At 43.2% G+C, this 26971-nt stretch overlaps 1 protein-coding gene across 2 annotated transcripts; it reads left to right on the forward strand.

Moving 5' to 3' along the window:
• Window positions 1-251: 251 nt before the first annotated feature.
• mov10a (Mov10 RNA helicase a) lies at window positions 252-25286 on the forward strand. Of its 2 annotated transcripts, XM_064969096.1 has the most exons (22): window positions 252-487; window positions 615-720; window positions 6076-6275; window positions 6531-6592; window positions 6695-6772; window positions 8485-8740; window positions 8920-9060; window positions 9197-9359; window positions 9757-9908; window positions 9988-10158; window positions 11033-11180; window positions 15469-15630; window positions 15801-15904; window positions 16091-16188; window positions 16462-16560; window positions 17365-17473; window positions 17614-17731; window positions 18231-18422; window positions 18514-18585; window positions 18994-19119; window positions 21229-21317; window positions 23220-25286. In XM_064969096.1, the coding sequence occupies exons 1-22, from the start codon at window positions 363-365 to the stop codon at window positions 23365-23367; spliced, it is 2919 nt and encodes a 972-aa protein (XP_064825168.1). In that variant the 5' UTR covers window positions 252-362; the 3' UTR covers window positions 23368-25286. The 2 variants fall into 2 exon arrangements, with proteins under 2 accessions (XP_064825168.1, XP_064825167.1); XM_064969095.1 differs by having other exon boundaries at window positions 6531-6772.
• The last annotated feature ends 1685 nt before the right edge of the window (window positions 25287-26971 follow it).

The raw sequence follows: 26971 nt of genomic DNA on the forward strand, positions 1-26971 counted from the left end.
GGACTAACGTTAATTCATGCTAAAGTAAAGACTTCTATTTTTATCATGAGTATATTAATCTAACATATGTATCAAATATTAAAGGTACTATGTGATTTAATATGAACACTACATAATTTACACGTTCATATTCTGTGAAAGTTTGGTTTCAAACTACTTTTCGTTCCTTCGCTCAGTAAGCACTTTGCAGATATGTCCCTGAAACGCTGAAACAGTATTTACTGTATGCACACGTGAACACACGGCGCCGAAAAGCGAATAGAGGGTTGCCATTTTGACCATAGCCAATACCTTTAATTTGTTTCCACTGTCTGCAATACAATCATTATTCAAAACACTATCAATCGTTGTTACGTTGCAACATGCCGTCGCTCATGGACTCGCTCGAATCCGGATTGGACTTCATAGAATTCATCGGGGAGAGGAAATCGACTATGTCGAATAGAAAAGAACTTCGTGACATTTACAATTTAGAATTCAAATGCAGGTAATGAAAAGGATTGGTTTTCAAATGCTAACTAACTGTGACACCTGACCTGTCATAGACGGCCTAATAGTACACGGTATGCTTCAGTCAGACAGCGGACATATGACTACATGGTTTTGTTTTTCAGGGAAGGAATGAAAGACCCCCACTTTTCCAACGTTCTATGTGCCCTGCTGAAATTCAACAAAGTCCGCATACGACAGGGGAAATTATACTTTAATGTCAAACCCCAGGTAATAATACCTTATTGCACTTTCCAAACCTGATCAGCTCTATTCTACTGTAGTTATTATGTTCTTGATGTGAGGCTCAGCCTCAAACTAAGGCACCACTCAATGTTTGGCCAAAGGGAAGACAAGTGAAACAGATGATTGATCAGCATATGGGCTATGTGCTTGTCAGGTAATACATAGAGCTCAATATCCCCTTTACACCCTTGTGGATATGCCCTAGACCAGGTATTCCCAAACTGGGGTACGCCAAATAAAAATGTGATTCACATTTTTTTTTTTTTTTTTTAATTCACATTTTCAAACAGTCCATTTATATTTTCCAACAGGGCTATACATTTGGGTGTGTTTTTTCTCTCTCGCCCGAGTAGCCTCGTTTAACTTCCAAAAAATAAAAATTAAACCATCTAGTGTTCAGTGAAATAACAACACAATGTCAAATACAGGTAGCCTAGTCAAATAATTAACATCCAATCACATTAACCGTTACTCTCTCGCGGCAATTCCACTAACGGTCGGTACGTAGCCAAACGTAGCTGCTGCTCATTCCTTTTGCTGATAAATGGTTCAACAAAGTAAGGCCCGCGCCATAGAGACACATCCCAGCTTTAGTGGTAGTACCTGCACCTGTCGACGACACAAGTTGTTCTGCTTCAACGGGCACATCCAATGCTAGCATCAGTAATTCTACAGTTATCCCAGCTAGCATAGACACTGACAGTTGTGAATCTGATGCAGCCAATGAGCTACTGCCCTCTTACCCGGGAAAGCACCAAACAACAGACAGGGACGTTGGACCATCCGCAGAGGTGCAAATATGATGAGAACTACGTTGATATGGGGTTCACTTATATTGGTAGTTGTGCCTTTCCTCAGCCACAGTGCAAAAGTACTATCGCACAACTCAATGAAACCTTCACTCTTGCGAAGACTTTTAGAAACAAAGCATGCCAATTTCAAAAATAAGCCATGGGAGTTTTATGAGCGAGAGTTAAGACGACTTTCACGTAGTAAGACGTGTATAAAAGCAACAGATACCATTAATTAGAAGGGGCTAGAAGCATCTTATATGGTGAGCTACTGAGTGGCTAGGACAGGCAAGCCCCATACTATTGTGGAGGACTTAATTATTCCGGCTGCGGTAGATATGGCTGGGACAATGCTGGGGGAAAAGGCCCAAAAAATATTCAGACAATGCCTTCATCAAACAGCACTGTTTCACGACGCATAAGCGACATGACAGGAGTTGTTTTGAAACTATTACTGCTTCGTATACAAGCCACTGAATTATATGCGTTACAGCTGGATGAGTCAACAGACGTGGGCCTGGCACAGCTCCTGGTATATGGTATATGTCCGTTACGTTTATGGGGGGGTCAATTAAGGAAGAGATGCTCTTCTGCAAACTACTGGAAACCAGGACAACAGGAGAGGATATGTTTAAAGTACCGGACAGCTTTGTGACATCAAGTGGACTTTGGTGGTCAAGATGTGTTGGTATCTGTACTGATGGCGCAAAAGCCATGACAGGGAGACATAGTGGAGTGGTAACGCGTGTGCAAGCAGTTGGTCCCGACGCCACTTGGGTGCACTGCAGTATCCACCGAGAGGCTCTTGCTGCCAAGATAATGCCGGACAGCTTAAAATACGTTTTGGATTACTACAGTGAAAATGGTTAACTTTGTTGAAACAAGGCCCCTGAAGTCTTGTGTATTTTCTGAACTATGCAATGATATGGGCAGCGACCGTGTAACGCTTTTACAACATACTTAGAAGTGCGCTGGTTACCAAGGGACAAAGTATTGACACGTTTTTTTGAATTGAGAGACAAGCTTAAAGTTTTGTTTACTGACCATCATTTTCACTTGTCTGACGGCTGGCATGATGAGGAGTTTCTCACATGACTGGCCTGTCTGGGTGATGTTTTTTCTCGCCTGAATGATCTGAATCTAGGATTACAGGGACTCTCCGCAACTACATTCAATGTGTGGGACAGAATTGAGGCTAAGATTAAGAAGTTGGATCTCTTCTCTGTCTGCATTAACAAGGACAACACACAGGTCTTTCCATCATTGTATGACTTTTTTGTGTGTAAATTAACTCAAGCTTAAGGACAATGTCAGATGTGATATAGCAAAGCACCTGAGTGAGTTGGGTGCGCAATTACACAGGTACTTTCCCGAAACGGATGACACAAACTGGATTCGTTATCCCTTTTGTTGCATGCCTTACCGACAAGAGAGCCTCATCGAAATTGCAACCAGAGGTTCTGAGAAAATTTAATTTAATCAGAAGCCACTGCTAGATTTCTGGATTGGGCTGTGCTCAGAGTATCCTGCCTTGGCTAATCGAGCTGTTAAGACACTGATGCCCTTTGCAGCCACATACCTACAGTATGTGAGAGTGGATTCTCAGCCCTCACTAGCATGATGACCGAATACAGGCACAGACTGTGTGGAAAATAATTTAAGACTGAGACCCTGGTGCTAGAGGGGTACGCAGCTGGAGGTTGAATGTTTTTTTATTTTTTAATTTTTAATTTATTTTATTTCACCTTTATTTAACCAGGTAGGCTAGTTGAGAACAAGTTCTCATTTGCAACTGCGACCTGGCTAAGATAAGGCTTAGCAGTGTGAACAGACAACACAGAGTTACACATGGAGTAAACAATTAAGAAGTCAATAACACAGTACAAAAAAAGGCGAGTCTATATACATTGTGTGCAAAAGGCATGAGGAGGTAGGCGAATAATTACAATTTTGCAGATTAGCACTGGAGTGATAAATGATCAGATGGTCATGTACAGGTAGAGATACTGGTGTGCAAAAGAGCAGAAAAGTAAATAAATAAAAACAGTGTGGGGATGAGGTAGGTGAAAATGGGTGGACTATTTACCAATAGACTATGTACAGCTGCAGCGATCGGTTAGCTGCTCAGATAGCACATTTTTGAAGTTGGTGAGGGAGATAAAAGTCTCCAACTTCAGGGATTTTTGCAATTCGTTCCAGTCACAGGCAGCAGAGTACTGGAACGAAAGGCGGCCAAATGAGGTGTTGGCTTTAGGGATGATCAGTGAGATACACCTGCTGGAGCGCGTGCTACGGATGGGTGTTGCCATCGTGACCAGTGAACTGAGATAAGGCGGAGCTTTACCTAGCATGGACTTGTAGATGACCTGGAGCCAGTGGGTCTGGCGACGAATATGTAGCGAGGGCCAGCCGACTAGAGCATACAAGTCGCAGTGGTGGGTGGTATAAGGTGCTTTAGTGACAAAACGGATGGCACTGTGATAAACTGCATCCAGTTTGCTGAGTAGAGTGTTGGAGGCAATTTTGTAGATGACATCGCCGAAGTCGAGGATCGGTAGGATAGTCAGTTTTACTAGGGTAAGTTTGGCGGCGTGAGTGAAGGAGGCTTTGTTGCGGAATAGAAAGCCGACTCTTGATTTGATTTTCGATTGGAGATGTTTGATATGAGTCTGGAAGGAGAGTTTACAGTCTAGCCAGACACCTAGATACTTATAGGTGTCCACATATTCAAGGTCGGAACCGTCCAGGGTGGTGATGCTCGTCGGGCATTTAGGGGGCAGGCAGCGATCGGTTGAAAAGCATGCATTTGGTTTTACTAGCGTTTAATAGCAGTTGGAGGCCACGGAAGGAGTGTTGTATGGCATTGAAGCTCGTTTGGAGGTTAGATAGCACAGTGTCCAAGGACGGGCCGGAAGTATATAGAATGGTGTCGTCTGCGTAGAGGTGGATCAGGGAATCGCCCGCAGCAAGAGCAACATCATTGATATATAGATTGCACAGCGGAGAAGGTACGGTGGGATTCGAGATGGTCAGTGACCTGTTTGTTGACTTGGCTTTCGAAGACCTTAGATAGGCAGGGCAGGATGGATATAGGTCTGTAACAGTTTGGGTCCAGGGTGTCTCCCCCTTTGAAGAGGGGGGTTACTGCGGCAGCTTACCAATCCTTGGGGATCTCAGACGATATGAAAGAGAGGTTGAACAGGCTGGTAATAGGGGTTGCGACAATGGCGGCGGATAGTTTCAGAAATAGAGGGTCCAGATTGTCAAGCCCAGCTGATTTGTATGGGTCCAGGTTTTGCAGCTCTTTCAGAACATCTGCTATCTGGATTTGGGTAAAGGAGAACCTGGAAGGGCTTGGGCGAGAAGCTGCGGTGGGGGCGGAGCTGTTGGCCGAGGTTGGAGTAGCTAGGCGGAAGGCATGGCCAGCCGTTGAGAAATGCTTGTTGAAGTTTTCGATAATCATAGATTTATCGGTGGTGACCGTGTTACCTAGCCTCAGTGCAGTGGGCAGCTGGGAGGAGGTGCTCTTGTTCTCCATGGACTTCACAGTGTCCCAGAACTTTTTGGAGTTGGAGCCACAGGATGCAAACTTCTGCCTGAAGAAGCTGGCCTTAGCTTTCCTGACTGACTGCGTGTATTGGTTCCTGACTTCCCTGAACAGTTGCATATCGCGGGGACTATTCGATGCTATTGCAGTCCGCCACAGGATGTTTTTGTGCTGGTCGAGGGCAGTCAGGTCTGGAGTGAACCAAGGGCTGTATCTGTTCTTGGTTCTGCATTTTTTGAACGGAGCATGCTTATCTAAAATGGTGAGGAAGTTACTTTTAAAGAATGACCAGGCATCCTCAACTGACGGGATGAGGTCAATGTCCTTCCAGGATACCCGGGCCAGGTCGATTAGGAAGGCCTGCTCACAGAAGTGTTTTAGGTAGCGTTTGACAGTGATGAGGGGTGGTCGTTTGACTGCGGCTCCGTAGCGGATACAGGCAATGAGGCAGTGATCGCTGAGATCCTGGTTGAAGACAGCGGAGGTGTATCTGGAGGGCCAGTTGGTCAGGATGGCGTCTATGAGGGTGCCCTTGTTTACAGAGTTAGTGTTGTACCAGGTGGGTTCCTTGATGATTTGTGTGAGATTGAGGGCATCTAGCTTAGATTGTAGGACTGCCGGGGTGTTAAGCATATCCCAGTTTAGGTCACCTAAAAGAACAAACTCTGAAGCTAGATGGGGGGCGATCAATTCACAAATGGTGTCCAGGGCACAGCTGGGAGCTGAGGGGGGTCGGTAGCAGGCGGCAACAGTGAGAGACTTATTTCTGGAGAGAGTAATTTTCAAAATTAGTAGTTCGAACTGTTTGGGTATGGACCTGGAAAGTATGACATTACTTTGCAGGCTATCTCTGCAGTAGACTGCAACTCCTCCCCCTTTGGCAGTTCTATCTTGACGGAAGATGTTATAGTTGGGTATGGAAAGTCCAGGGGTACTGGACAATTAAAGGTTTGGGAACCACCGCCCTAGACAATATCTTCTTCCTGGTCTCTGGTATGACAGGTCCGAGTGTACTACTGTGACCAGTGGAGGAGACCTTCAGTACGTCAACAACAGGACAATATCACACCTCAGGAAAATGGAGGAGCCCCAGAGCCTTTCTCTCCTCTCCTCACATCCTCTTCCGCTACCCCTGTCGACACTGTGTTGACACCCAAGAAGAGGCTCGCTAAAGAAATCCTCCAAAGCCTAAAGGTGAACAGGTGAGATATTGTGTGAGCTCCTACTGTATAAGACTGGTTAATGACCAGTCAGATGTGACAACAAGATAGCCATTAGATTAGTTGCAGCAGTTGATCCATGTCCTATCTAGATTGTATGGAGATCATGTAGATGATGATCTTCTGTGGTTTGACTGGTATGTCCTCCCCCCTCTCCCTCACTTCTCTCTCTCTCTCTCTCTCTCTCTCTCTCTCTCTCTCTCTCTCTCTCTCTCTCTCTCTCTCTCTCTCTCTCAGGGCAGAGTTGACCTCTGACAAGGGCGGCATTGAGATCACTTCAGACCCTGAGATGACCAATGGTAAAGTCACGTTCAGCGTGGAGCGCCTGCAGGAAACGTTTGCAGTCAAGTTCTATATTTCTAACAACGGAGTGAGCTGTGTGTATTTCACCTATTACACAGCTCTGCACAGGATCCGCTGTTTTACACTGATGGACGAGAGAAGAGTGACTCGGGCCTGTCCGCTCTTCCTATGTCCAGGTGAGAAAGCACCATCTGTCTCAATGCACTGTCAAATTTGTCTGAATTCATTAGGCTTTGCAAACAAATGAACACCTTAAAATAAATGAACTTCTAGTGAGTTTGCCCTCACACCCTCTCTATTAAACCCTGCCCGGGTACAGTGAGGGAAAAAAATATTTGATCCCCTGCTGATTTTGTACGTTTGCCCACTGACAAAGAAATGATCCGTCTATAATTTTAATGGTAGGTTTATTTGAACAGTGAGAGACAGAATAACAACAACAAAAAATCCTGAAAAACGCATGTCAAAAATGTTATAAATTGATTTGCATTTTAATGAGGGAAATAAGTATTTGACCCCTCTGCAAAACATGACTTAGTACTTGGTGGCAAAACCCAAAATCACAGAGGTCAGACGTTTCTTGTAGTTGCCCACCAGGTTTGCACACATCTCAGGAGGGATTTTGTCCCACTCCTCTTTGCAGATCTTCTCCAAGTCATTAAGGTTTTGAGGCTGACGTTTGGCAACTCAAACCTTCAGCTCCCTCCACAGATTTTCTATGGGATTAAGGTCTGGAGACTGGCGAGGCCACTCCAGGACCTTAATGTGCTTCTTCTTGAGCCACTCCTTTGTTGCCTTGGCTGTGTGTTTTGGGTCATTGTCATGCTGGAATACCCATCCACGACCCATTTTCAATGCCCTGGATGAGGGAAGGAGGTTCTCACCCAAGATTTGACGGTACATGGCCCCGTCCATGCAGGGAAGTTGTCCTGTCCCCTTAGCAGTCAAACACCCCCAAAGCATAATGTTTGACGGAGGGGGTCAGCATTCCTCCTCCTCCTCCAAACACGGCGAGTTGAGTTGATGCCAAAGAGCTCCATTTTGGTCTCATCTGACCACAACACTTTCACCCAGTTGCCCTCAGTCATTCAGATGATCATTGGCAAACTTCAGACGGGCATGCATATGTGCTTTCTTGAGCAGGGGGATCTTGAGGGCGCTGCAGGATTTCAGTCCTTCACGGCGTAGTGTGTTACCAATTGTTTTCTTGGTGACTATGGTTCCAGCTGCCTTGAGATCATTGACAAGATCCTCCCGTGTAGTTCTGGGCTGATTCCTCACCTTTCTCATGATCATTGCAACTCCACGAGGTGAGATCTTGCATGGAGCCCCAGACCGAGGGAGATTGACAGTTCTTTTGTGTTTCTTCCATTTGCGAAAAATCGCACCAATTGTTGTCACCTTCTCACCAAGCTGCTTGGCGATGGTCTTGTAGCCCATTCCAGCCTTGTGTAGGTCTACAATCTTGTCCCTGACATCCTTGGAGAGCTCTTTGGTCTTGGCCATGGTGGAGAGTTTGGAATCTGATTGATTGATTGCTTTTGTGGACAGGTGTCTTTAATACAGGTAACAAGCTGAGATTAGAAGCACTCCCTTTAAGAGTGTGCTCCTAATCTCAGCTCGTTACCTGCATAAAAGACACCTGGGAGCCAGAAATCTTTCTGATTGAGAGGGGGTCAAATATGTATTTCCCTCATTAAAATGCAAATCAATTTATAACATTGTTGACATGCTTTTTTCTGGATTTTTTTTGTTGTTATTCTGTCTCTCACTGTTCAAATAAACCTCCCATTAAAATTATAGGCTGATAATTTCTTTGTCAGTGGGCAAAGTTACAAAATCAGCAGGGGATCAAATACTTTTTTACCCCTACTGTATGTGTTCACAGGGGAAAGCTATGATGTAGAGGTTCACTATTGGCTGCATCATTATGGCCATTTCCCTGCCACCATGTACTTTGAGTTCTGCACGGAGTCAAACCCTCCAGGCTCCTCTAAGCCCTTCTGCATAGTGAGGGAGATGGAGGCATCAGCCAGGACTCACTTAGCTGTGGAGCTGGGGCCTTTCGCTCCCTTCAAGCCTTGTCAAGTGGCGCCATACAAGCCTGTGGACACGGTGATAGTTGAGGGAGAGCCCCCTGAAAGGTACAGTAAGACAAAAGTGATGTTTACCCATTTGTTTACCCATTTTCATCAATAGTCCTATACTGTACATACTTTGTTCTAATTCTAATGAGCTTTCTTTTCACATTGTTTATGTGGCTTGATAATGATATTCCTTATAGTGAAACGTTACATTTCATCGTTCTCATTTGTCACGGCAGATCTGTTGTCCAGCCGCTGAAAATGCTAGTGAAACTCAGAGACTATAAGTATCCCTTTTATCTGAAGGACCTGGCTAAACAGAGACTGGAGGACTCTGAGTACCTCTCACCTACAGCCAGACAGAAGCTCTCATCTGTGAGGTCAGTGTGCTGCCTGCCTGCCTGCCTGCCTGCTGGGATCAATAACTGCCTAGACCCCATCCTCCCCAGACTGATAGCGCCTGTACCTGAAGGTCATTCTCATTGACAATTCTGTCTCTGTCTATGATCTTCCCAGAAACCTCCTTAAATGCCCCCTGAAGATGAGGAACTACCATCATCGCTTCCACCTCCTGCTGCACCTGGAGGAGATCCAGATGGAGGTGGACGTCAAGAAATATGACCTCCATCACCAAACCATGACTCAGGACAGGGACAACAGAAGGTTCCTGGTTCTACAAGTAAGAAAAGGCAAAAGGCCATAATGTACTGTATGCCTGCAGTCGTTAATCAATCAATCACATCACATTTATTTATAAAGCCCTTCTTACATCAGCTGATGTCACAAAGTGCTATACAGAAACCCAGCCTAAAACCCCAAACAGCAAGCAATGCAGGTGTGGAGAGAGAGAGGACAATGATGACTTAAAGTGATAGTTCATTCCTGAACTAAATTGACAGTCTTTTTTTTTTTTTTTTTTTTTACCTCAAAGTTGTGTAATGAGTTCCCATCTTGTGCTCTGTTTTGTTTAGATCCAGTGATATAACTCAACCCCAAATGAATGGGTACGATCACTGACTCTAAATATCACTCTAACCATAAGTATGCTGAGTGTCTTTCTCCATGATATTCACCAGGTCCCGGGTGTGGCAGAGAATAGGCCGTCTGTCCTTAGGGGAGACTGCCTGAAAGTGGCCAAGTCTGAGGACAAGGTCCAACCCATCACAGTGTATACAGGCTACGTTCATAGAGTGGAGCTAGAAAGAGTCAAGCTGGGCTTCTCAAAGAGGTAAGAGAGAGGCCACCCATAATGTTACAATGCAATGGCCATCTGTAGGATACTTTCCAACCCCCTCCCTTCCTCTCAGGCTGGTGCAGAGTTTCATCAGTAACACAAGGTTTGACGTGGAGTTCACCATCAACCGTTTCCCCTTGAAGCTGCAGCACCGGGCGGTGGACCTGGCAGAGAAGCACCAGATGGAAGGGGTGCTCTTTCCATCGGGGTCTGGAGTCCGGACTACCCACATGCCCAAACTCAGGTCTGGATTCCCCCCTTCCAGCCAATAGCAAAGCACTCACACTGGCTTTGCTCTGTTGTTGTTGGTAGGTGGTTGTGTCATTATACACTCATGTAATCGCAAGAACCGTTCAACTCCATTAGTATGGAATCACAAACCAATTATGATGATGTATCTGCGGTAATTACAGTGTCGCTACACAAGTACGAGAGCAACTTCATCTAAAGTGTTTCAGTGACATTTCATACCAAATGACAAACTGTAGGTGTGAAGGAATGAATATCTCTCTCAGAGGAAGGTCACAGACAGAAGCGTTGGTGTGATTCCCATTATATAATGCCATTTTGTAAGGAGTGTCGCCATGACATTTCAAAACGTAGATTGTGAATGGCTCCTCTCATATTTCTAATTTTGTTCCCTTCCGGCCTCTCGGTTTCATGTCAGTGACTAGACCTCATTAATGAGTTTGAAATCTAGATGGTCTGCCTTTTGTTAGCCTAAAATGTCCCACGCTTATCACAAGATTAGCAAGACATTTCCCCAAGGAGTTTTATTCAAATAAAGGATCCAACTGGCAGCTCTGTCTGTGTCAAGTTGGCGGGGCCCATATCTAGTTTCTACATCACATACCTTCTCGTAGTTTAGTGGCTCCATTTTTTCGGTTTCAGTGTGTACTTGACATGCAAAAAAATATTTTCCTATTCCGGATCAAACAGTTTGAGTGGAAACAGTTGATGACAGCCGATAAGCCTGGCATGTGATCTAAGTGATCATTATCTCCTTCTGTCTCCAGCATCTTCTTTTTAAACATATTTTTGATTGGAGAATACAGGTTGACACATATGATATGACATTGTAGTAACAATGGTCCAATGTTTCCTCCACATTTGTCCAGCATGTTTAATCGTCAGCTGGAGAACAACCCGGAACAACATGCAGCCATCCAGCGCATCGTGTCTGGGGCCTCCAAGCCTGCTCCTTACCTGGTGTTTGGACCTCCAGGGACCGGCAAGACTATCACTCTAGTTGAAGCCATGAACCAGGTATAAACTCCCCCATCACACAAAAATAAAGTATGACATATTGCATACATGTTCTATGATGTGTCTTAATATTTGATGTACCATTTCGTCTTCACTCGCTTTGATGGGGCAGTGGAGCGCTCATATTCTATATACCGTATGTAACATTATATGTAAATAACATAACATAGCACTACATAAAAACAATATGTGCCCCCCCCCCAAACCTGTGCCCCCCCAAACTCGCGGTGCTGGAATTCATTCTGACTGTTGATCTTTCAATTGTGTAAATATTCCATAACACATTATCAATTACAAAACAAATGCATTTACTATGTTAAAATATGCCATAAGAAACCTCAGGACACTAAATGTAAATTGTAATAAGTCTGAAAATGTATTTATTGATCCAGAAGCGCATAGACTGTAAATACTAAAATAAGACAATAGTGTATTTTCTGACTGTAAGACAAGAGTCGCCTGCCCAGTTAATGGTCCATCCAAACTACACCTAAACTATATTGAAAAATGTTCTCATGTGCAGTATAATAATAGATGTAGCCTAAAGACAAAATTCAATTGACTGATGGGTCTGATGGGTCAAATCATCCTACAAAGGTCCATGTAGTCCAGAGGTTTTGATTTGCTATACCCTATTGGAAAGAGCAGATTGTAAGGTTTCTAATTAACCTGGTTTTGCCAATAAGCTCTCAATCTTTGTTGTTGTTGATGGGCTCTTTTTCAAAACAACCATTTCCTATAATTATCGTGGCTCCACGTGTTCCGCATGCGAGTTACTGGCGAAAATCAGCGATAGCCATTTGGAAAACATAATTGATATTTTATTCTGTTATATTCCATTATATTTCTACTGTAAAATATACACTGAATATACAAAACATTAAGAACACCTGCTCTTTCCATGATGTAGACTGACCAAGTGAATCCAGGTGAAAGCTATGATCCCTTATTGAGGGTGAATGGGTAAGGCAAAACATTTAAGTGACTTTGTACAGGGTACGGTAGTAGGTGCCAGGCGCATCAGTTTGTGTCAAGAACTGCAACGCTGCTTGGTTTTTCACACTCAACAGTTTCCCATGTGTATCAAGAATGGTCCACCATCCAAAGGACATCCAGCCAATTTGGCACAACTGTGGGAAACATTGGAGTCAAACTGGACCAGAATCCCTATGGAATGCTTTCAACACCTTGTAGAGTCCATGCCCCAACAAATTGAGGCTGTTCTGAGGGCAAAAAGGGGGAGTGGAACTCAATATTAGGAAGGTGTTCCTAATGTTTGATATACTCAGTGTTGACTGTGGTAAGGCAGGGAATTATAAACATGTGATGTCTGCTACATGTACATTTTTGAAGAATGGCGCTGGAGGGGAAGGCTGCCGTTTTACGGCCTCCTAACCAATTGTGCTATTTTTAATTTTTTTTCTCACATTGTTTGTAACTTATTTTGTACATAATGTTGATTCTACTGTCTCTTATGACCGAACAGAGCTTCTGGATATCAGAACAGTGAACACTCACCTCGAACTGGACAAAGATTTTTTCTTTAATGAGTCTGATCAAAGGATATAATGTTGCTACTGGACAAGGCCCAAATCCCCGTCATTCACATGAAGAAAATAAGGAGTTACAGAGGTTGCAGATCAGGGGGCCTTGTGAGAATTTGTCGATGAGTGTGCAACCTGCCTCTACCATCTGTTATATTGCACAACTTGCAATGACTGGAGAATAAACTGGATGAGCTCCGTTTGAGACTATCCTACCAACGGGACATTAAAACCTGTAATATCTTTTGTTTCACCGAGTCGTGGCTAAATGACGACATGGATAATATAGTGTTGGCTGGCTACGTCCGGTAAGACGAGGGATGGGGGTGGTCAGATGACACGGATGCTACGCTACAGGACTGTTTTTCTAGCACAGACTGGAACATGTTCCGGTATTCATACAATGGCATTGAGGAGTTTACCACCTCAGTCACCGGCTTCATCAATAAGTGCATTGACGATGTCATCCCCACAGTGACCATACGTACATATCCCAACCAGAAGACATTGATTACAGGCAACAACTGCACCGAGCTAAAGGCTGCAGGAATAAAAGCTGCCGCTTTCAAGGAGCAGGAATAATCCGTACACTTACAAGAAATCCTGCTATGCCCTCAGACGAACCATCAAACAGGCAAAGCGTCTATACAGGAGTAATATTGAGTCCTGCTACACTGACTCTGACACTTGTCGGATGTGGCAGGGCTTGAAAACTATTACAGACTACAAAGGGAAAGCCAGCTGCGAGCTGCCCAGTGACGCAAGCCTAGCAGAAGGGCTAAATGCCTTTTATACTCGCATTGAGGCAAGCAACATTGAAGCATTCATGAGAGCACCAGCTGTTCTGGACGACTGTGTGATCATGCTCTCTGTAGCCTGTTTTTTTTTTACCTTTATTTAACTAGGCAAGTCAGTTATGAACAAATTCTTATTTACAATTACGGCCTATTACGGCCAAACCCGGACGATGCTGGGCCAATTGTGCGCCAACCTATGGGACTCACAATCACGACCGGTTGTGATACAGCCTGGAATCGAACCAGGGTGTCTGTAGTGACTCCCCAGAGCACTGAGATGCAGTGCCTTAGACCACTGCGCCACTCGGGAGCAAGACATTTAAACAGGTCAACATTCACAAGGATGCGGGGCCAGAAGGACGTATACTCAGAGCATGCGTGAGTCAACTGGTAAGTGTCTTCACTGTCATTTTCAACCTCTCCCTGACCGAGTCTGTAATACCTACATGTTTCAAGCAGACCAACATAGTCCCTGTGTCCAGGAAAGCGAAGGTAACCTGCCTAAATGACTACCGCCCTGTATCACTCACGTCAGTAGCCATGGAGTGCTTTGAAAGGCTGGTCATGGCTCACATCAAAACCATCATCCCGGAAACCTTAGACCCACTCCAATTTGCATACCGCCCCACACATGACGCAATCTCAATCACACTCCACACTGCCCTTTCCCACCTGGACAAAAGGAACACCTATGTGAGAATGCTGTTCATTGACTACAGCTCAGTGTTCAACACCATAGTGCCCACCATAGTGCCCATGACTAAGCTAAGGACCCTGGGACTGAACACCTCCCTCTGCAACTAGAACCTGGACTTCCTGACGGCCGCCCCCAGGTGGTAAGGGTAGGCAACAACACATCGGCCACACTCATCCTCAACACATTCAGGGGTGCATGCTTAGTCCTCCCTGTACTCCCTGTTCACCCACAACTGTGTGGCCAAGCACAACTCCAACAGCATCATTAAGTTTGCTGACGACATAACGGTGGTAGACCTGATCACAGAAAACGATGAGACAGCCTATAGGGAGGAGGTCAGACACCTGGCAGTGTAGTGCCAGGACAACAACCTCTCCCTCAACATGAGCAAGACAAAGGAGATGATCATGGATTACAGGAAAAGGACGTGGCTGTAGTGCAGTGGGTCGAAAGTTTCAAGTTCATTGGTGTCCACATCACCAACAAACTGTCTGGTGAGGACCTGCCTTACAACAGGCATACAAGCCCTCAGTCCAGCCTCTCTCAGCCTATTGCGGACAGTGTGGGCACTGATGGAGGGATTGTGAGTTCCTGGTGTAACTCAGGCAGTTGTTGTTGCCATCCCTTACCTGTCCCGCAGGTGTGATGTTCGGATGTACCGATCCTGTGCAGGTGTTGTTACACGTGGTCTGCCACTCCGAGGACGATCAGCTGTCCGTTCTGTCTCCCTGTAGATCTGTCTTAGGCGCCTCACAGTACAGACATTGCAATTTATTACCCTGGCCACATCTGTAGTCCTCATGTCTCCTTGCAGTATGCCAAAGGCACATTCACGCAGATGAGCAGGGACTCTGGGCATCTTTCTTTGAGTGTTTTTCACTAAACTGTGACCTTAATTGCCTACCGTCTGTAAGCTGTTGGTGTCTTAACGACCGTTCCACAGGTGCATGTTCATTAATTGTTTATGGTTAATTGAACAAGCATAGGAAACAGTGTTTAATCCCCTTAAATCTGTGAAGTTATTTGGATTTTTACGAATTATCTTTGAAAGATGGGTTCCTGAAAAAGGGACGTTTCTTTTTTTGCTGAGTTTAGTTTTCTCAAAGTACTACTACAGTGTAAAATACACATATTTAGGAAAAGTCAGGGACAGGTGGGTTCAAGGTTTTTATTGAAATTACAAAGTTTGAAAACGGTCAGATTGACCATCTTGGCGGTTCTAGTGTTAAACGTTATGCCTGTGTTTTCAGCTGAACAGAGTGGATCCTCTGTGCCACATTCTGGCATGTGCCCCATCTAACAGTGCATCAGACCTGTTGTGTGAGAGGCTGCTGGGTCACATGGACCCTCACTGTGTCTACCGTCTCTATGCCAGCAGCAGATCCCTCAGCACTGTGCCCCAAAACCTCCTGGTGAGGTTCACACATATTACATGAGGTTGTAGGCCACTTGCATGGTGATAAAAGGTTAAACAAATAAAATACATTGAGAATACAAGTCTCAACAGATTTTTATACTCACTGATATTTCACTGTGTGTCCTTTCCAATGACTCTCCCTCTCCATGTTCTTCGGCATTCCAGAAACATTGTAACTGGGACGCGAGCCAGGACAGCTTTGTGTTTCCCACAAAGGAGGTTTTGATGGGCTACAAGGTCATCATCACCACACTGGTGACAGCAGGACGGTACGGCTAATTTTTACAGTAGAATGGCTGAATGGTTTAATACTGCTGTAAGAACCGATTTGCAGTGTGTAATTACTAACGTTGTTACATTGTGCTTACAGATTATTACAGTTTTACACAAAATATATCATTTTTCCTGATGAAGTCTCTCTGTTTAACCACTGTGTGTTCGTGTTCCTTTCCTAGGCTTGTGTCCGGCGGCATCCCAGTCGGTCACTTCACCCATGTGTTCATAGATGAGTCGGGTCAAGCAGTGGAGCCAGAGAGCGTCATTGGGATCGCAGGTGAGATAGATAATACCAGGGAGGGCTCTGTTCAATGTGTGAGCCCTATATTAGATTATACACCATAGGCCTGGCTTGCGGTCAGTAGAGAACAACTCAGCAAAACGTTCTGTAACAGATAACAAAAATCTGTCATCGTATTGGATAAACTCCTGTTGCACCTCCTCCATTTCACTATATTTCAAAATGCTTCATCCCGTTTTGGCCCTAGTGAACATGACCATATTGGCTTGCTACTGTCCAGTAGCCAATGGCTGCCTCTTGTATCCACAGGCCTGCTCCATCCAGAGGAGGGCCAGCTGGTATTGGCTGGAGACCCTCAGCAGCTAGGACCCATCTTACGATCCCCCCTGGCCATGCAGTATGGAATGGGTAGGCTCTAATGTGCAATCAATGAAGCATACCCAATGACTATATTCAATAAACAATCCCCATTTCTGTCATGTCTAATAGCTGGAATATCAGCAAGCTCAATGTACTATAAGCGGGGGTGAAAGTAAGGCGGTACGGTCTGGTGTGGTGTCCCAGCAAAATAAATAGTGGCGGTACGCCATACTGGTAAAACATGAGCCTATCACAATAATTAAAAGAAAACTAGGCTATTACACCACTTTTTATCATCACTGCATGAAAAAAGAACTTGACAACGGGTGAGGGAACCTACGCTCCAAAATGTGATGTCGTTCGAAGAGAACACTGACATTTTGTCAAGGCAGAGATGAGGGGCCGACACTGAGACGCGCGCGGACAACAGGGGACGCATACATTCTGCCCTAATGACATTCGCCAAATGTCATTACACTTTTCTGTGTAACAGATGTCTCTTTTCATTCACCACTCTTTGGAGGCTGGAAATATGTTGCTGAACGTGCACAGGTAGCCTAGTAAAGGAGCCCTTTGAAGTGAGTGTTTAACAGTCAGATTAAAACATCATGACTGGTTGTGTTTATCCCTAAATGAAAGGTAATACATTTTATAAGTTAAATGACAGATCTTTACGACTATGCCAACAGAGATCCTATTGAATTAATAGGGGTTCTATATGTCATTCTATGATTAGGCCCAGAATTTTTTTGGCACACACACAAGCTTGTGCGCATATCAAACGCCCCGTACTGGGAAGAAATTAATTATTCTTTCTCCCATGACTATAAGATTAACTTTTGTGTATCCCAGGGATTTCTTTGCTAGAGAGACTGATGAAAGACAACCCACTGTATCAGAAGGATGGAGAATTTGGACACTTTGACAGTCGCTTTGTGACCAAGCTCCTTCGCAACTACAGGTCTGGGCTCTGGGATTTCTTCCATCCTGTTCTTTCCAGTGTTGCTCTTTTGTAACATCGTTTGATTAGATAGTTCTGAGCTCATCAACCTTAACTATTTCCTTTCCCCTCTTACTTTCTTCTCTTCTCTTCCTCCCCAGGTCCCACCCTGCTATTCTGAAGATTCCCAATGAGCTCTTCTATGAGAAGGAGCTGCAGGTGTTTGCAGACCAGTGGGATCGTGAAACCTACTGCAACTGGGAGCATCTGCCCAAGGAGGTGTGACAAGTGTTCTTTTTTGTACAGGTTCTGCTAGCACCATCTCTGATTCAAATGTTTTCTTCCCGTTCAGTGCCTACTGAACATTATTCTGATTTGAGGTTTGTTAGGTGTGTGAGTTAGTGTTGTTGCACCTCTCCAGGGTCTCTTCTCCTCAGGCAGCTCAGTAATTTCAATGTCAGCGCGTGCCTGTCTGTCTGTCTGAGGCATGGCTGCTCCCCTCTGACCACAGAGCTATTCCTGAATCCCCATTAACATTAGTAGCAGCATATTTATAAAAATCAAATGAAAAATAAAAAAATGCATATCTTTCTCAAACATGCAGCAACAGGTCTATGTGGACTGCTGTTTCTCCTTATTTCTTAATGAATATTTAAAAGGTAAAATATGAGTGGCCATGTTGCAGAAAGCTGAATCTTAATCATGGGTTAAGTTGTGATTGTGTGGGTGGTGGAAATGTCTCCAGTATTGTTTGCAGTCCTGTGGTCTTTCTGTTTAGGGGTTCCCACTGATATTTCATGGAGTGTTGGGAAAGGATGAGAGAGAAGGCAACAGTCCGTCCTTCTTCAACGTGTCAGAGATTGAGGTCCTGGTGGACTACCTCACCAAGTTGATGAAGACCCAGGGCAAGAAGGGCCTGCCCAAACTGTCCCCTAAAGACATTGGCATCATCGCTCCCTATAGGAAACAGGTGAGACGTCATCCATGGAGTTAAAGCACCCATCATTAACTATACCTGATATGCAGGAGTTTTACCTAAATTAATCTGCTGTTTTTAACAGGTTGAGAAAATCCAAAAAGCTCTGAATTTTGTTAAAGAGTTGAGTCAATGGAAGGACATCAAGGAGCTCAAGGTGAGTCCTGTGTTATACATCAGTCTTACAACCTGAGGCCTTTGTTTAGATGAGGCGTTAAAGGTGCAATATGCAGAAATCGCTCCACCATTTCCTGGTTGCTAAAATTCAAATTGTTCACCTAATTTCAGTTTATGTGACAAAACACATTGTACCATCTAATCGCTGTGAAATATATTTTCAATAACCAAAAATATTGTGTTTTCAGCTGTTTGAAGCTAAAAACTAAACTTAAGAACGGGAAGCAAAGAAATAGCGCACATAGAACAGATCTACAGCTTCTTAGACGTTCTTTCAATGAGAAGGACATATCTATAACTTACATCTCTATGTGAATTTGGTCGGGTCACCCAAAAAGTTACAAATTGAAGCTTAAACTGTTGATGAAGCATGTTGTTGTTGTTTCAGGTGGGTTCAGTGGAGGAGTTCCAGGGACAGGAGAGAAAGATCATCATGGTCTCTACCGTCCGCAGCAGCATCAACTACGTCAAGATGGATCAAGACTTTAACATTGGCTTCCTCACTAATGAGAAGGTCTTTCCCAGCACTTACCTTTTGCTATATGATGTCTGTGTGCGCCCACATGCGTGCGTTTTGTGTCCGCATGTGTACATTGTGTGTATGCATAAATAATAGTGTAATAGTGCATCATTATCATATTTCCCAGCATGCTCTATTGCAGGTTGATTTTTATATTCAATATTTATGTGTTTGCATGTATATTGACTGATTAATTAATCTTATGCTACTCAAATATAAATAACATACATTCTTCTCAACTAATCCAATATGCTAGTTGGACTAATTACACCCATTACTGAAAAGGTCATTCCAGTCTAATTTCTTACTCTTCCCAGCATGTTGCAGGTGAATAAATATTCAAAATGTTGGATATCCCTACTCTGGCTGGATTCCGATAGGAATGACACATTACTTTGTAAGCCAGCATAATGTGACTTGCAGGCCTGATGTGGCTTGTAAACCATGAATTTCAGGCCACTGTATCAGGGTAAAAACTAGGCTCTCAACATAAGGCCTTATGAAATACATGTATTGTCTTAAAGAATTCAATTTTAATGATAACATATTTGCTTAGGATCTTACTTGGGGAATGCAACAGGAATGAAAATGGATGAATGCAACAAATACAGTCATAGGTGGTAACTCTACAATTCACTTGAAAGGCAAGGCACTCTGGGAAATATGCAAATAATGCTTTACAATATGTTAATTTAAAACTGAAAAGTGTGGACCCATATAGATACTGGACCAGTGTTAAATTGAACACTCTTAGTGTTGATTTAACACTGGCTGATTGTCTGTGTACTAGACCCAAGAGAAAGTATTAGCTTTTCACCATGTCCTGCAGTGAAACACTAAGATTTAGAACGCCAGCTAACTGCAACTGTAAATCACCATTTTTACATCACTGGCAGGAGAGAACATTTTGGAACTCCCAAAAATGGCTGAATTTATAGAGAGTAGCTACGAGTCTGAGAATTAGTTTATGGCAGAGGATGAAATAACTTTACTTAGGGAGACAATAAACCTACTGAAGCCATTCATGTTTGAGCCGATCATTGCCCCAGATCAGAGAGTTCGTTCTCGTAGCACTAATAACACGGACAGTCATTGTCCTATTGAGAAACAAATGATAGTCCCACTATGCTCAAACCAGATTGGTTGGCGTGTCGCTGCAGAATGCTGTAGCCATGCTGATTAAGTGTGCCTTGAATTCTAAATAAATCACTGACAGTGTCACCAGCAAAGCACCATCACACCTCCTCCTCCATGCTTCACGATGGGAACTACACATGCAGAGATCATCCGTTCATCGACTGTGCATCTCACAAAGACACGGCGGTTGGAACCAAAAATCCCAAATTTGGACTCATCAGACCAAAGGACAGGTTTCCACCGGTCTAATGTCCATTGCTAATGTTTCTTGGCTCCAGCAAATCTCTTCTTATTGGTGTCCTTTAGTAGTGGTTTCTTTGCAGAAATTTGACCATGAAGGTCTGATTCACACAGTCTCCTCTGAACAGTTGATGTTGACATGTCTGTTACTTGAACACTGAAGCATTTATTAGGGCTGCAATTTCCCAGTGTAAACTTAGGAATTTATGCTCTGCAGCAGAGGTAACTCTGGGTCTTCCTTTCCTGTGGCGGTCTTCATGAGAGCCAATTTCATCATAGCGCTTGATGGTTTTTGCGACTGCTCTTTCAAAGTTCTTGAAATGTTCCGTATTGACTGACCTTCGTGTCTTAAAGTAATGATGGACTGTCATTTCTCTTTGCTTATTTGAGCTGTTCTAGCCATAATATGGACTTGGTCTTTTACCAAATAGGGCTATCTTCTGTATACCACCCTACATTGTCACAACACAACTGATTGGCTGACATATAAAATCTCACATATAGAATCTCACATGTAAAATATATTTTGATGGTTACTACATGATTCCTTGTGTTATTTTGTAGTTTTGATGTCTTCACTATTATTCTACAATGCAGAAAATAGTAGAAAAACCCTGGAATGAGTAGGTGTGTCCAAACTTTTGACTGTATGTCCCGTATGTACTGTATGTCCCGTCTTTCTGTGCAACTGTCAGCTGACCCCACCAAGTCCTCTCTTCTCTACAGAGGTTCAATGTGGCCATGACCAGAGCCAAGGCCCTGCTGATAGTGGTGGGAAACCCTGTTATCCTCAACAAGGACCCAACTTGGGAGCGGTAAGACCTTTGTTCTCCCAAGGGCCAAGGAAAGTTAACATGAGGAGAATGTTAACTATCCTCTGTAGAATGGTATGAATCCACTCTGACTACTGAGGATGACAATTAGTGTAGGAGGAATATGATTGTAATATAATAATTCAATCTGACTCCATAATCACGTGAATAAATGCAATGGGCCTTAAGCATCTCTGGCAAGTCTAGCAAGAAAGCTAGTCTTGCATCACCTGTCCCATTAACTATAATTACATGTGTCTAAGATAACTGTTATGCAATTAACAATGTCCAGATACTATGAGCTAATTCTAGCGATCGAAGTTCCAGCATTGAGTCAAGCTTAGCGCAGAGATGTAAAGTTAGAACCCAAGCACAGGCTATGTGTAGTGTAAATAGAATGTACCATTACATCAAAGAATAATTAAGGAAAATATTACTCTGAAATATGAGGACTACCGTACATATTGTGTGTCCTGTATAGTCATAAGGATTGGCGGATGTCCGGCCCCCTAGTAACCTCCCTAGAAACCTATCAGGGTCAGGGAGAGTTTAAGATAGGTTTATGGTACCCCCTAGACTCTCAGGCTCCAGTCGTGGGGGATGGGGATTTGGAGTGTGCAGCTCAGGGTTGCGATGTGCTGATGACGGTCACCAGCAAGGAATTCGTAACAATTACAGTTATGCAATAAGAGTACAATTATCAAAGAGTACACACCAGAAGTCTTACATTTAAAAAGATAGAGCATTATTAAGCATAACAAATACACTACTATGGCATACAAAGTATGACATTGTTTTACAATGACTCCCTGAACGAAGCAACACTTTTTTCTCCTAACCAGGACAGAACTCCACTTCAATAACCCTCATTGTTTAATTTCCATCACTCTGCTTTGCCAAAACAATTAAACAAAAGCATAACAATTCACACACATTTCTCTCGTCTAATCAACACAATAATAGGAGCGCACAATCTGGGCTGCTCCCACTTTGAACTGACTGGCTCCCGGCCAACACTTTAGCACAGCAACTCTGGGGGAAAAATGAATCCATAACATGTACAGTATAATCAGGAATATCAACATTCCTTGCTCTTTATGAATTCTTGAAACAATTGAAACATGACAAATTATTAATTCACAGTAACATTCATTTTGTCAAGTTTCATCAGTCTTCACACCTCCATCAGTAATCCCCAGGGCTCCAAGGGAAGGTCCCGCCCCGGAAAAAGCCAATGGCGGCGGTGTGTTTCACTCCTGTGATATGCAAACATACGGCCATCGAAAACCGGACAATGCCATAAATTGTGATCAAATCATCACGCTGTGCTGGCGTCAGCAAGTCACCAGACAGAAGGGCCACCCTCTCTCATTTCTTTCCCACGACACTCTTCGGAAACAAAGGTGCTATCTAGAACCAAAAAGGGTTCTTCGGCTGTCTCCATAGGAGAACACTTTTTAGAGCTCCTTTTGGTTCCAGGTAGAACCCTTTTGGTTCCAGGCAGAACTCTTTTGGGTTCCATGTAGAACCCTTTCTACAGAGGGTTATACATGGATCACAAAATTGTTCTGCTTACACCAAAAAGGGATCTACTTGGCACCAAAAAGGGTTCTTCCATGGGAACAGCTGCAGAACCCTTTTGGAAACCTCCACCGCCACATACACATATTGGTGCTCTCTTCTCTTGTCTTACATACCAAAGTTGATTAAATAACCCAGGACAACTCCTAGTTATAGTTGCTATATGTATGGCTCAGTTGGTAGAGCATGGTGCTTTCAATGCCAGGATTGTGGGTTTGATTCCCAAGGCCACCCATACGTAACATGTATGTACACATGATTGTAAGTGGGTTTGGATTATTTAATACGTGTTTTTAGCTCACTCAACACTGTCTGTGTGTTCAGGTTTATCAGCTATTGTGTGGAGGAGCAGGGGTACACTGGCTTCGACTTCACTGACGCTGAAGGAGAAGAAGATGTAGTAACACGACTGGCTTCCCTTAAAATCACAGTGGAGTCTTCCACAGGTCTGGCAGAGGAGAGTGACCTCTAGCAGTATGTCCATCCAGAGTGGAGGACTGAGCAGTAGCCCTCTGGACACCAGCAAATCTGGGCAGGAGCTAGGGCTGTGGCGGTCATGACATTTTGTCAGCCGGTCTCATGGTAATTGACAGTTAATTAACATAAACATGTTTAGCATCTCCAGGCCTCCACGCATACAAGCCGCTGATGCACTCCTTTGGAACATCTACATTTTAAAAAAGTCAAATAAATCCATTTTAATATACACAATCACAATAAATCCATTATTTATTTTAGGCAGGTCGAAAGAAACATGATATGAAGATAATTTGTTTTCAGAAGAACAGAATATGAGTTGAGAATATTTATTTATTTAACCTTTATTTAACCAGGAAGGGCTCATTGAGATTTGAAATCTCTTTTTCAAGAGCATCCTGGCCAAGATAGGCAGCACCAAGTCATTACACAAATATAGACAGACAACATGAAAGACTACAAGTAATCTAGTAAAAACCATAGAATTCACAAGAGCAAAATCATAAAACAGACAATTAAAAACATTGACAGGTCAGGGAATCAGTCTCAAAATCCTTCATCAGTGATTTAAAAGTATGTTGTAAGGCGTTCCAAGCAGATGGCGCAGAGTACATAAAAGCCCTTTTACCAAATTCAGTTCGGACATTTCTAACAGTTAGCAGGATAAAGTCCTGCGAACAAAGAGAGTACCCACCACATTTCTGAACAATAAAAATGCCCAAATAAAATGGTATTAAACCCAAAATGGCTTTATAAATAAAAGTATACCAGTGACTGAGCCTATGAGTGACTAGAGAAGGCTAGCCAGCCCTGGTATATAAAGTGCAGTGGTACGTAAGTGTTTTGCAGTTTAAATAAATCTCAATGCGTCATGGAAGCATTCATATATAAAATATCCCTATAGTCTAGTAAAGGCATAAATGTAGCCTCCTGGCTTCAAAAGAAAAATAGGCCTTATTCCTAAAATAAAATCCCAACTTCAGCTTCATTTTTATTGCAAGTTGTTGAATATGCAATTTAAAAGAGAGGCCATAATCAATTAAAATTCAAAGATATTTATATGAGATTAAACTCTCAATCTCATTGCACTGACAGGTAGTAATAGGTGAACATTTCACAGATCTATTTCTTGCTTTAGTTCTTGCCATTAGTTTAGTTGTCAGTATTGAGGATAAGCTTCAAACACAAGGTATGTTGAACAGTATAAAAAGCAGTTTGCAAGTTCTGGAAAGCTTTTGTGAGAGACGAGGCACAACAATAAATAACAGTATCATCAGCATAAAAGTGAAGTTACTCATTTTTCAAATTTTTGTCTAAATGAATTATAGAAATAGTGAATAAGAGGGGACAAAGTACAGAGCACTGCGGGCACACCATTACAGACAGACAATTTAATATGAGTATGTTATCTGGCTATAGGCTGAAGGCTTGTTCATTTTGTAGACAAGAGATGCTTTTAAGTCCCATTCCATTATTTTATATTATAGGATTTTATAGTAAGAAGAATTTAATTGAACTTAGCTGAATAAAACAGAAAGGATATTTTCCCATTTCGGAGCGAGTGTGCATATGAAGTGGTGATGTTGAGCGTTAAAGTGATAATTTGAACAGGTCCTATACAGTACACTGTGAAAGTATTCAGACCCCTTGACTTATTCCACTTTTTGTTACATTATAGCCTTATTCTAAAATGGATTAAATGTTTTTTTTCTCTCTCATCAATCTACACACAATACCCCATAATGACAAAGCATTGTTTTCAAATGTATTCGAAATACACTACTGAATTATCACATTTACATAAGTATTCAGACCCTTTACTCAGTACTTTGTTGAAGCACCATTGGCAGCGATTACAGCCTCGAGTCTTCTTGGGTATGACGTTACAAGCTTGTATTTGGGGAGTTTCTCCCATTCTCTGCAGATTCTCTCAAGATCTGTCAAGTTGGATGGGGAGCGTCGCTGCACAGCTGTTTTCAGGTCTCTCCAGAGATGTTAGATCGGGCTCTGGCTGAGCCACCCAAGGACATTCAGAGACTTTCCCGAAGCCGCTCCTGCATTGTCTTGCTGTGTGCTTAGGGTCATTGTCCTTTTGGAAGGTGAACCTTCGCCCCAGTCTGAGTTCCTGAGCGCTCTGGAGCAGGTTTTCATCAGGCGTCTCTCTGTACTTTGGTCCGTTCATCTTTCCCTTGATCCTGACTAGTCTCCCAGTCCCTGCCGCTGAGTGCTGGCGAAAGGAATGAGAGAGGAGGAGATGGAAATGCACGGTGGTGAGATATATTCTGTAGCTAAAAGTAATGTCAGCCTATTCATTATGAAAATATAAAAACACCCTAGGCTATTCAAAATCAAATAAAAATGTACTATAGTTGTAGGCTTAGCCTCCTTGTTTGATCGATGAACCAGCATTGCCTAGGCCTAAATGTTTTCCCCCCAGACTCATGGATAGAACGTTTGGAGTGTAGCATAAGGTAACCAGTCCATCCAGTATGCATAATAATAGAGTCCACACTCAAAAGGTGATTACTAGAAGGTATTTCATTTTGTAGTATAGGCTGCTAGACCAATTATCTACCAAATACATCTTAAATGCGTAAAATGCAGTAGGCTATGTATTGTACAACGGCACAATCATTATTTTAATTCAGTTTTTTTCTTCAGGCTTGGGCTCATAGGCCTATGCATAAGCTCTAAAATGCATATGGGGTTTTGAATTAATGATCACCTTAGAAAGCGCGGTCCATTTCGGTATGTTAGGCTTTGAAACAACATCCTCAATGGCCATGTTTTCCACGGACTCAACCTGCTTCTTTTTTCGAATTGATCATTCACAGTGAGGTAAGTTTTAAAAGCACAATACGGTTTTGATGTGGTTTTTGAATGCATTTGCATTGATGTCAGAGTGGTTAGAGGGACAATAGAGCCCTGAGTACCAGGCCATTGGTGACCTGATGGTTGTGAGCGAGTTGGGTACTACCAATGCATGTCCAGAGTGCATTAAAGGAGAGTACTGTGACTCAACGGTCACATGAAATTTTACTGCGGTCATGAGTCATGACTGCCAGTGGCGGGAATATGGTCACCGCAACAGCCCTTGGGAGCTACAAAATTATACTGGAGGTACTGTACCTCTCATTCCACAGACATATTTTTGCTGCCTTTTGTGAACTTTATATCAAAATGAAGTATAGCGTTCCAATCAATTGGCAACAGCTATATTTTGGAAAGGTACAGTGCCTTGCGAAAGTATTCGGCCCCCTTGAACTTTGCGACCTTTTGCCACATTTCAGGCTTCAAACATAGAGATATAAAACTGTATTTTTTTGTGAAGAATCAACAACAAGTGGGACACAATCATGAAGTGGAACGACATTTATTGGATATTTCAAACTTTTTTAACAAATCAAAAACTGAAAAATTGGGCGTGCAAAATTATTCAGCCCCCTTAAGTTAATACTTTGTAGCGCCACCTTTTGCTGCGATTACAGCTGTAAGTCGCTTGGGGTGTCTCTATCAGTTTTGCACATCAAGAGACTGAAATTTCTTCCCATTCCTCCTTGCAAAACAGCTCGAGCTCAGTGAGGTTGGATGGAGAGCAT

This window comes from Oncorhynchus masou, chromosome 6, assembly GCF_036934945.1.
Source record: "Oncorhynchus masou masou isolate Uvic2021 chromosome 6, UVic_Omas_1.1, whole genome shotgun sequence".
NCBI lineage: Eukaryota > Metazoa > Chordata > Actinopteri > Salmoniformes > Salmonidae > Oncorhynchus > Oncorhynchus masou.